The sequence below is a fragment of the Globicephala melas genome, chromosome 10, assembly GCF_963455315.2.
Source record: "Globicephala melas chromosome 10, mGloMel1.2, whole genome shotgun sequence".
NCBI lineage: Eukaryota > Metazoa > Chordata > Mammalia > Artiodactyla > Delphinidae > Globicephala > Globicephala melas.
The window spans coordinates 71,294,993-71,307,386 of NC_083323.1; the positions used below are offsets into that span (position 1 = coordinate 71,294,993).

The 12,394-nt window shown below is 35.9% G+C and overlaps 1 protein-coding gene across 4 annotated transcripts in view; it reads right to left on the bottom strand.

Moving 5' to 3' along the window:
* Positions 1 to 12,394, bottom strand: part of LRRK2 (leucine rich repeat kinase 2) — a 157,176-nt gene that overhangs the window by 24,800 nt on the left and 119,982 nt on the right. For all 4 annotated transcript variants that reach the window (XM_030835385.2, XM_030835384.2, XM_060306159.1 and 1 more), the window contains exons 41-42: positions 9,429 to 9,589; positions 511 to 681 (exon numbers count right to left, since the gene is read on the bottom strand). In XM_030835385.2, the coding sequence (XP_030691245.2) occupies positions 511 to 681; positions 9,429 to 9,589 (332 nt within the window). The remainder of the gene's footprint in view (positions 1 to 510; positions 682 to 9,428; positions 9,590 to 12,394) is intronic.

Below are 12,394 nucleotides of genomic sequence, written 5' to 3' on the forward strand. Positions count from 1 at the left end.
TTAAGGAATGAATGACAAAGCCCTAGAATTTCTTTAAAGCATGAGGCAACCATTCAAAATGAGATTTGATTTCATTAAATACTCATTTACTAATTCTTACTAATATTTACTACTAAAAATTATTATTGTAAATAATTCAAGCTTCCATTCCTGCATAGAAATTACTTCACTCCAAGAAAATGAAAATAGCCCAAGCTAATGGACACTTAGTAACTCCTTACAAGAAGAAAAGTCACTAAACCTGGAGTTCTAATAGTATTTCCTTCTCTGAGTATTCTTCTAAATATAATACCAAATATATCAATATTTGGAATATTAAAAAGAAGCCCTATAAATTCTATCTTTCTCATATGATTTTATTAATATGTCACAGAATTTAAGAATATTCATGCACTAAAAAAATTTTCAGCTGTGAAATGAATTACTATACAACTACAATTAAATAACTTGGAAATGAAGCTGCTATTAAAAAATAATAATAATCTTTATTGTAGATAAAATAAAACTTACCAGGTAATTTTCCTTGTATTGCCAATTCATCAAACTCATTTGGGAACTTCAAACCCTCTGCTATTCTACCTCCAGTTGTCAAAATATCATAGAGTAGCAAACCAAATGAATAAACATCAGCCTGTTGGTTATAAATAACATTTCCTCTGGCAACTTCAGGTGCACGAAACCCTGAAAGTAAACAGACATATTAATAAATATGCCCAACCCCAGAACTTATACACCCAGGGAGGTATATACTTAGGCATATGTGCTGATGAAGAGACAGGAAGATGAGTTCTAAACAGGCCACATCACCTCTATAAGAAGACATCTTAATCAAGTCAATTAACAGCCCTGTCCCAGGACATTTCACCCCAAGGTCCATCTTGAAGAATAATAAGGATAAACATTCAATAATAAATTATTAAGTGATATTTCATAATTAAATAAATAAAGCCTAAGAGGGGGGAAAAGTCTACATCATTCTTAATAATAACTATTCCCGGAGCAGTGTTTCAAACAGAGGAGGAGACAGGAGGGAGATTTCTAGACTTCACTCCAAGTCACTTTAACCTGGCTGCAATGCTAATAGCCTTATCATTCCAAGAATTGTGACTCTGCTCCTTGAACCCAACTGAACACTAAAAAGAAAACCTCGAATAAAACGAATAAAAGCCCTCTCTCTCAGGTGTAAGTTCATGCCTGAAATTCTCTGAAAGAAAAATAAAACCTTTCATTTTGCAATAGAGATAAATCATTTTTAAGCACTTCAGGGAAAAAGAAGTAATTTCAACATTACCTGTAATAGTCAACAATCTAAGGAAAACCAACTATGTTCTATATATAAATATTTGAAAAATAAAAACATTAAATTATCACTTTTTGACTATTAACTTCATGAAGATTAAAAACAATAACAAACGCAGAATGGGAAATAGGTGCTCTAATTCAAGTTTTGAGGGAATTTTAATTGATAAACCTTTCTAGAAGGTAATTAGTATTTCAAAATTCAAAATATGCCTACTCAGCAATATGATTTTTAGAAATTTAATGTTTAAAAATTAGTTTCATAAATGGGAAATTTTTAATTTACAAGTCTATTAATTAAAGCCTTTCAATATATCAAAAAGTTCGAAAAAATTAAATATACATCAAGATGTGGTTAAGTAAATTACTGAAATATTATGTAACTGTTAAAACTGATATTTGACACAGAAAGATGTCCCTGAAATATTAAGTAGAAAAAGAAAACAAAGACGCAGAATTTACAATACAGTATGTATATAAAACACTCAAGCACATTAAATCTAGATATATCTCTTTGTTGCCGGAGTGTTATTTCCACTAATTTATTAGAAACACATCTTTTGACCTGCTCAATAGCATTTGCTGCTTTCAACTCACAACCTTATGTTTTGCAAATCAAATCTTAATTTAAAACATCATGGAGTATTTCAACCAAAATGGGGAGGGGAGGGGGACTGAGGGCATCAAGACCTAAGCTACCAACATAACATTTAACTATCAATCTAAACCATAAGATCCTCCAAGCTACTCTACATGTATCCTTATCACTGAGGACTTCCCTGGAAAAGCAACTGCAATTTCTTCAAAAACTTTTGCCTTATTTTTCAGTATACTGGTCACCATAGTAGTAACAGGAAGAATAACATTTCAAGCTACTCAATGTATTCACCACTGAATTTAATTTGGGATGAAAATGAACACTTTTAATGTTACTTGTCACTGGAAGGCTAGAAATAGAAACATTTCCTGCCTGTTTACAAAAGAACAGTGTTGTCACCTGATCTAATACTGTGAATGATCTATGGCAGTTATGGACCATGCTACTGTACTACACGGATACCCTCTTTAGCACTGATGCCCCTCAAAGACTACAAATGTTAAGTACTAACTAAAATCCTAAATGTACGTTGTATTAGGCTGTTCAAATAAGTCATTTATTTAAACATGTATCACTTCTACTTCTAGGTAAGATAGAATAACAGGGACTAGACTTACCATTCTACATAAAACAATGAAATAACTAGACAACATGTATGAAACTCTGGACACCAGGAACACAAGACAGTGATCTCTGAGAGAGAGCAAACAAACAAGATGAGTTTTCTGAATGCCCTTCAGAGGACAGGGAAAGGGAAGGCAAACAGAGCCTTCTGTGTTAAGAAGGGGGCCCCCTGTGTTAAGAAGACAGAGCAGAGGGCTTCCCTGGTGGCGCAGTGGTTGAGAGTCCGCCTGCCGATGCAGGGGACACGGGTTCGTGCCCGGTCCGGGAAGATCCCACATGCCGCGGGGCGGCTGGGCCCGTGAGCCATGGCCGCTGGGCCTGCGCGTCCAGAGCCTGTGCTCCGCAACGGGAGAGGCCACAACAGTGAGAGGCCCGCATACCGCAAAAAAAAAAGAAGACAGAGCAGAGAGTCCAGGAAAGAAAAGACACCTAAGGAATGTGCCAGGCATTGTGCTAAACACTTTACATGAATTTCTCATCTGATTTTCACAACAATCCCCTACAACAGATACTATTATTAGGTACTACTGTTGAACCAAGGAAAGGAATTAGGTAATTTCTCCAGCCCTGGCTAGTAAGTGGTAGAGCAAGGATTCAAACTAAGACACTGACTTCATAGCCCAAGTTTAACAGAATCTAGACAGTCAATAATCATTAGGTCATATATATCTATCTCCAGAATCCACTGTGGTGCCTAGAATGTGCACCATTGAGAAAGATTAATTTAAAACAGACATTTGCTCTTTTTATTTGAACATAAGTCTAAATGCTATTCATATTTACTCTCATAACTTTTTGCTTATATCACAGGCTAATACTCTCAAAATCTAGAGTAAATGCTAATCATCTTGTTAAAAGTTTTTCTGCAAATAACATTTTCCCCAATGTGAGACAATACCACAATTTGAGCTGCCCATGTTATAACTGATTTATGGAGGCAATGACACTATTTATATGATGAAGAGATGGGAATCACCTGGGGATCATTTAAATAACCTCAATGTCTGGGCTCCACCCAAACTATTTAAATCAGAATCCTGGGCATGGGGTCCTGCTACCCATACATTTGAAAGTCCTCCAGTAGCTTCAAACATGTGGCCACATTGAGAGCCCCTGCTCCACATCTACTAAAATACAACTGTAAAGGACACAACCCTAGGGGATATATCCCTTAAGCCCTACATGTTATCTAATATACAGCCAGAATTGAAAAACATAACCAAAGAATCCTCCATCCTCCATCTGTCACTTAGACCGCATGGAACTTCTTGCAGTTATCGGAATGAGACAAGTCATTTTCTACCTTAGCACGTTTTGCCTGAAATGTCTCCTCCCACTTACTCATTTATTTACTCAAACCTCAAACTTCTCCTTTAAGATGTCATTCCAGAGTCACCTCCTCTATGAAGGAAGTCCTGACGACCCATAGCTCAGTTAACCACTTGCGCCTTGCACTATCACTGTACCTTGAACTAGATCTCCTGCTGAAACTAATACAATGCTTTATGATTATTGTTTACAGCCCTGTTTCTCCTGGCAAAACGTGTGCTTCTGGAGATGAAAATTTACATTTATTAATGCCCATTCTCCAAGTTCACCACTAAAACAGCTAACACACTTGGTGCAACTGCAACATGCCAGCTCTTCTCTATGTTACTTACATGGGTTACCTCATTTTACCCTTAAACAACGCTGAGGTAGGCATTATTTTTCTCGTCACAATTTACACAAATGAAAAGTGAACCCCAGAAAGTGAATCTTGAGCACCACACAGCTATTAAGTAGTGACACCAGTTTGATATTTGGTAAACATTCAATAAATTATTGCCAGATGCATGAATAAATGAATAAAAAATAAGAATACCTTTCCCTTAGAGAATTATTACAAGTCACAATGTTAAAATAATTGGGAAAATATGATGCATTTGTCTAAAAACTATATTTAGAGATACTTTTCCAGAGAAGTCTGCATTTAAAATATCCATAGATCAAAAACATGAGAAATTTATAAATTAGGTCTGACTATATATCACAAAGTACACAGAAACATATACTTTCTTTTTTACTTTCCAAAAAGTCTGAGTAGAGCATGTTTCATAATTTCTATCAGATGATAGGTATAACCAGAGAATAACATTTTTGTTTACCCAAAGACTGTTGTATTTCTGTGGATGTTGGCAGGGTGAAAGCCATCAGTCAGCATCCATCTCAGTCAACAGTGTAACTGTCATAAGACCCAGAATTAACCGTTGCTACTAACAGGATATAATACATACATACCCATTTGACTGAGTTAAAGTTGAATCTCTCCAAATTATTTGAAGTTGAAAGTTTCCATCCCATATTTACCTTTGAAAATGTAGACAGACACACTGCTGTGGTACTTGCCAATAACCGAATTGTTTCTACCTTTGCGCTCCAGCTATGATGGTACCTGGCCAGGGGCTGTGTTCTCAGGAAGGTTGGGTTTGTGTCTTATGTGACCCTATAGACATTTTTAATGGTCCCTAAGCTTTATTTAGTTTCCTTATCTGTAAACCAGGAATAATAATAGGACTCATGTCAGAGGGTCATGAGGGTTAACTGAGATAATCAACCTATGCAAAGGGCTAAGCATGAGACAAGCACTCTGTTCGTGCCACGAAAGGTTTGCTCGCATTACCATATTCCCTGAGACAACAGCAATGAACCCACACTCACATGCACACACGGTGTTAATGCACCACAGTAAGAGTTAGTATAAAACTTCACAAAAGTTTAACAATAACAAACACATGGTGTTTTGTTTCTCTAAAATTTCCAAGTTAAACCTTATATTTTGTTTCTCATAAAGTTTCTAAGTATAACATTAACAGGAAGATCCATTAAAAAGGAAAAGACAAGGAGAGAACTAAAATCATATGAGAGGGAATGATTTTCTTCTCAAACATAATTGCTCTGGGGAAGGAAAAGTTTGGTGATGGTGGCAGCAGTGGTGACAATTACTGTTATTTAAAATTTTTAATTTGAGTTTAGGGCTGAGGTGATTAGAAGTGCTCTAACAATAATAAATACAGTAGAGATAAAGAGAAGGTCCAAGATATAGCAAGGAAAAATGCTTACCATGTATTAAGCAGCCTGGGGGAAAAGCGGGCAGAACAGAAAGAATCGGGCTCTGGGTTTCCCTGTCATGATCTTTCTCCATACTTGTGTTACTGCACATTGATACAGCAGATTAAAAGGGGTCAGGAACAAGTATCTGGCTTGGTATGAAAAATCAGTTGGATATTGAACTATAGACAGGTGTTGACCCAAACCAGGAAGACACATAAAATGAAGGGCCATGAGTTTGAACAGAGTTGAAATGAGCTGACTGCTGGCTTGCCCAGCCCACTGAGGGAGCACAATCTACAAGGATCAGAGAGGTCCACTGCCAAGTAGGGGGTTGAGGCTTCAACAGCAGGATTTCCTCTCCACGAACACAGTGACGTGGCTGGGGGGAGGGGGAACGAATTGCAGGCCCCAGATGAGTGGCCTGGCCCACCTTCATGAGACATGACAGTAATGAGCAGATCTTCCAAGAGAAGAATGCCGTCATGTGCCCATTTCTAGGTGGGTTTACGAGGCCTGTGGAATCCCATCTTCTAAGACTATTCTTCCAAACCTGTACGTGACAATATTTGTGGTTTCTGGCCCTGTAATTTTGCTTTGTTTATTTGGATTTTTAATAACTAAGGTTAAGTAAACCTCTTTAAGTGTATGTCATAGTTGTATGTGATCCAGGAGAGCGACTACAGGCATACCTTGGAGATATGGCAGGTTTGGTGCCAGATCACCTCAATAAAGCAAGTATCGCAATAAAGTGAGTCATACAAATTTTTTGGTTTCCCAGTGCATATAAAAGTTATGTTTACAATACTGAAGTCTATTAATGTGCAACAGCACTATGTCTAAAAATAATGTACAATCCATTATTTAAAAATACTTTATTGTTAAAAACTGCTAACGATCATCTGAGCTGTTAGCAAGTCACAATCTTTTTGCAATAGTAATGTCACTGATCACAGATCACCATAACAAACATAATAATAATGAAGAAGTTTGAAATATTGTGAGAATAATCAAAATGTGACACAGAGACCCAAAGTTAGCAAAGGCTGTTGAAGAAAACAGCTCTGACAGACTGGCTTGATGCACGGTTGCCACAAACCTGCAATTTGTAAGAAACACAACATCTGCGAAGCATAATAAAGCAAAGTACAATAAAATAAGGTATGCCTGTATAGGACTTAAAGCCAAATAGCTCTGGATTCAAATGTCATTTAGACTGAGCTTTATCTTGGCCACTTACTGCATGACTTTGTGCAAGTTACACAATCTCACTGAGCCTCAGCTTCCTCATTTTATAGATGAGAAGATAAAAGCTAACTTTCAGCCCTGGCATGAGGATAGGATACCATGTGTCTAATGTATCTGGCCCTGAGCCTGGGACACAGAAGGTGCTGAAGAGATAATTATTTTATTATTATTGAACAACCCAGAGACACTTGAGCCAGAAAATATACTTTGAAATGTTTATGAGAATGCACACTCTACTTCCAACAGATAGCCATGTAAAATGAAAGAGATGATATGTATTTGGAGCAAAAATAAAACCAGGCATTGGAAGCTGGGGCCATTTGCTTATCTAAGGACAAAAATGGGGAAAGGGGAAGAGGGTAGGGGACAATTTTGCCTAGTCAGATATCCTCTAAAGTACTTTCTTCTGTCTTAAGAATGTGTTTTAACTGATCTTCAATCATCAAGATGATGTAAAGCCACCTGTAATTTTATTTACAAATAACTAACCATGTAAGATTTCTCCAGAGCTAGAGCTGCCCCCCACTAAACAGATGTCAACCCTTCAATTTTCTATTCCCACGCAAACTGAAATCTGAAAGACAAGATGTCTGTACAGATTACTTGCCCTATGACTGTTTCTTACTAATCGGAAGCTGAGATTCTGATGAATCTATTATTAGAAGAGGAAAGAGAGCTGAGAAAGGGAGGGAGAACTCCACGTGGAAAGAACATGTCTGAGTATAAGATCATGAAAACCCAAGAACAAAGGAAATAGAATTTTCACTGGTAGAAAGTCAGTTTACAGTTAAAGTAATAGGAGTATTACAGCAGGCATGACAAGAAAAGAGTTGGGTATGACAGTTAAAAGCAATATTAAAATCTAAGGTAAGAAAATGATGCCTGTGATTTCTGGAGACCATAAATATAACAGTACGCAAAATGGGTATGTCTCATTTTACATAGTAACATGACTCTACAGTACTTTTAAGTATTGAAGCATTAACAACCTATAAATTATGAAGAAAGAAAAACAAAGTTCAATGTTTGAAGGTTTAAATTACTGTACCAGTCAGAACCCTCCTACACTATTGGTGGGGATGTAAATTGGTACAGCCACTATGGAGAACAGTATGGAGGTTCCTTAAAAAACTAAAAATAGAACTACCATATGACCCAGAAGTCTCACTACTGGGCATATACCCTGAGAAAACCATAATCTGAAAAGATACATGCACCCCAATGTTCACTGCAGCACTGTTTACAATAGCCAAGACATGGAATCAACCTAAATGTCCATCGACAGATGAATGGATAAAGAAGATGTGGTACGTATATACAATGGACTATTACTCAGCCATAAAAAATGAAATAATGCCATTTGCAGCAACACGGTGGACCTAGAGATTATCATACTAAGTGAAGTAAGTCAGACAGAGAAAGACAAATCTCAGATGATATCACTCATATGTGGAATCTAATTTTTTAAAAAATGATACAAATGAACTTATTTACAAAACAGAAACAAACTTAGAGATATCAAAAACAAACTTATGGTTACCAAAGGCGAAAGTGGTGGGGAGGGATAAATCAGGAACTTGGAATGAACATACACACACTACTATATATAAGAAAGGTAACCAACAAGGACCTACTATATAGCAGAGGGAACTCTACTCAATATTCTGTGATAAACTCTATGAGAAAACAATCTAAAAAAGAAAGAATATATGTATATGTAAAACTGAATCACTTGGTTGTACACCTGAAACACAACACTGTAAATCAACTATACTCCAATAAAATTAAATTAAAAAAATTTTTTAATTAAAAAAAGTTTTTAAAAAGAATAAGAAAGTATGCTTGTATCAAGAACAGTGCAACTAAGAACTCCAGTCCCAAAGTCCCTACCTGAAACTCTTGGAGTTAGAAGTATTTAGGAATTTATACTTTTTCATATTTAAGAAAGTACTAATGCATATAACAAATTACATAAAATTCAGTGGGATCAGAGCCAACACCCTGTACTCAAACATGTTTATATTTCTGCTGTGAAACATACACACATTCACAGTGAATATGAGAAATAAAGATCCTAACAAGGATCAATTCAATCGGGTCAGATTTTGCCACCGAATCAGTTATAAAAAAAAAAACTTTGGATTTTCAAAGTTATTTGGGTTTCAGAGTTACAAAAAAGGGTTTGCGAACCTGAATTTGGTTTGCCTCATTTTTAGGTAAGTGTTATCAGTAGCTAGACTAAAACTTTGAGGTTCCTTTTCACCACCTCTGGAGTATTTAAACATTTTTAAGTCCAACTTTTAAAAATATAACTTGACATAAAACATACTCTATTTATTTAATTTGTTTTTTACCCTGGAAAATTACATCAGTTGATTTTTTTGCCCTACAGGATATAATATTCAAAATCACAAACGTACTGGTCACAATTATTCACATTCTGGTCACAACAAATATCTGTTCACAGTGTGATAGGCTACAGTGTTCTCTTGATTCTCCTGAACTCACAACTGAAGTCAGTGGTTATCCATTCTGAAGAGGGAATTATCACACAAACCTTGTCACCCACCTGGTGTGCCCTCTGACGTTTTTATCCCCATTCTACAGCAGTACTGAGCAATCCCATAGTCCGCAATCTTGGCAATGATGGCGGCATTGGGATACAGGGTGAAAAGCAACACGTTGTGGGGCTTCAAGTCACGGTATATAATCATGGCTGAGTGGAGGTATCTGCCGTGAAATGCACAGGAAACCTTATTAAAATGTGATTATACCATAATAAATTTTGTCATTATTTTTAAAAATATATGTTTATTACACAAAGCATCAAAAATTCTGTGCTAAGTTTCACCTTCAAAGTTAAGAGATATTGCAGAAGGAAATCAAAACCTACAAGTCCAATATTACAGAGCAAGCTTATGCTTTTAAAACAAACAAAAAGACACGTCAATCCTGATAAGTGATTTAAACTTTAAGGCACAACCACTTTAAGCAAAGTACCAATTTTTGAAGACTTACCTTTTGTATACTTTAAAAACTACTTAAAAGGAATTCTGAATTCCCTCAATACCATGTGACTATTTTAATTAGTTTAAAATGTAAATATGTTAAATAAGAATTGATAGTATTTTGTTATAACTCCCATTTATTTAAGTTTTAATTTTCTTAAAACCACAGAGATGTTTTTCTTAGCTTTTAAAATTCTCTCTATTCCATCTCTCCTTTGATATTTATTTTTTTCTGACTAAACTATTTCCTAATTTTTTGGAAAATATTTTCTACTTTTTCAATAGTAATAAATCAAAATAAAAGACTTTTCTAGCTATCAATACTGTACCGTTTGAAGATGTAATTTACTTTAAAACCCAATTCCGTTATAAATTATCAAAGAACATTTTAGACCAAGAGTTGGAATGAGTAAAACATTGTCTTGGGAAAGGTGATATGGGGGATTTTAAAGTCTTTCCTTTTAGAAACAGATCCATTCAACCATCAGCAACTAGAGCTGGACACTCACTGTAGGTGAAGAATAAAAACTAGTTAATATAAAAAATAAAAAGTTTTCATCTCAACCAGGTCTTGTCCATTCTGGAAACATGGCCGAAGAGCCATTACTTTGCCCCAACTACTAAAGTAACTCTATTACCTTTCCTTACACACTCGTAAAATTCAGATTTCCCCCACTCTGTTTACCCTGCCCTGTGACATTAAATTTGCCATAGCTCTGCACATGATCTCACAACTACATTATGTCTTACCTTGAGAAAAGAATTTTTCATAGAACTTAATAGAGGTAAATTTAAATCCATCGTTTGTGGCTTTTGGTTTAGGTTCACATTATATCAATAAATATTTACTCCATTACCTAATACCAATCACTGCTAGGGGCATTAGGAGCAGAGTGGCAGCAATACCCTGAACTTTCCACTGATTGATGGGAGTGTATGTATCATTTAACGGCATCAACTAATGCAGGAGAAGATTCTTTCTCTTCCAGGATGTAGTTAAGACATTTGACATTAGGCCTATTCCTTTCAGTAAACATATTTTTGGTTGAAAAGTAAGATAGATGTACTAATGAAGTTGACCTTAATAATAAGTTATGGGCTTAAAAGAAAAATTTACTAAGGGCTTACTGGAAAGCCATTAGCTACTTTGCCCTGCTGAAGAGAAAAGCTGGGAGATTAAGAACAAAAAAGTTAAAGCCAAGTCATACATAATTGAATGGCATCCAAATCCTTCATAATGCGTGCCTCTTTCAGAATATTTATAGAATACAGACTCTCTCGGAATACTTTCCAAAGGTTAAAAAAAATTAGTTAAACTTAATTTGAAATTATGTCAGTGGGAGAGAAAGATTATCTGGATTAGTTAAAATGTTCAGTTATAGAATTTAATCTTAAAACTGCAGTTTTAATAGCTTTTAATAGAATAGCAGAATAGCTTTCAAAATATTAACAAGTACAGATCTTGTCTTACTAAGAATAATTCAGCCATAATTTATGTATTACATGACATTATGTATTACATGAGCATTGTCAAATATTTTATTAAAACAAACTGGTCTAAACTCAACTAGTCATTTTTAAATTGTGATTATCATCAATGTTGCTAAGAAACTCGTATAACTTAAAGTAAACTTTATCTCATCCTAAAGAGAATTACTCTAAAAATAGAATGTCTTCATTCATTTAACAAATATATATTGGGCATCTATGAGGGACAGTCACTGGGGATAGAATGTCATCTTTGTCTCTCTGCTCTTGAGGGGCCACAATCTAGGAGAGACAGGTGCTCAAATAAGGTTGCAGAAATGTGATGAGTACCAAATGCTAGGGAAGCCAGAGGAAGAAAAGCACAAAGGTACAGATAGCAAAGCAGACTCTCCCACTAGACTATAAGTTTTAAACCTTGATAAGAGCAATATAATCCCTATCTTTCCTTCTTCAGCAGCCAGCACAAAGTCCTGCATGGAGACTCAAGAAACATGTGTTAGCCAAACCAACTCTTCATGATGCAGTCAGACATCATTGTGGAGATAGTATGTGAGCAAATTCTAGAGGAAAATGAGTTCTCTAGGCAGACAATTTTTTGAAAAGACAGGAATGACAAATGCAAAGACAGACATGGATGTCAGTGAGAAGTCAAGCCCTTCAGCATGGTTAGAACGAGGGCAGTGGAATGGGAGGAGGCTGGAGAGGCAGGCTAGAGGATACATAAAGAGTTTTGACGCTATGGCCAAGGAGTTTAGATGTATTCTGCAGATAACTTGGAATGCCAGGGAATTTCAAGGATAATTAGATTTTTATTTTAGAAGAATATAATATCAGAAATGTTCTGATAGTTCCCCAGAGGTACCGGACCAAGTCAGCAGTAGTGGCATAAAAATAAATTAATCAATTAAAAAGATGATGTAAAATAGTCAAGGACCTGGCGGACAAATGAGTACTTACTTTTGTGGGAGAGGGGGTTGCTCTGGATGTGACTACGAAGACCTTTGTTGGCAAATGGGAGATACAAGATAAAGAACAGATT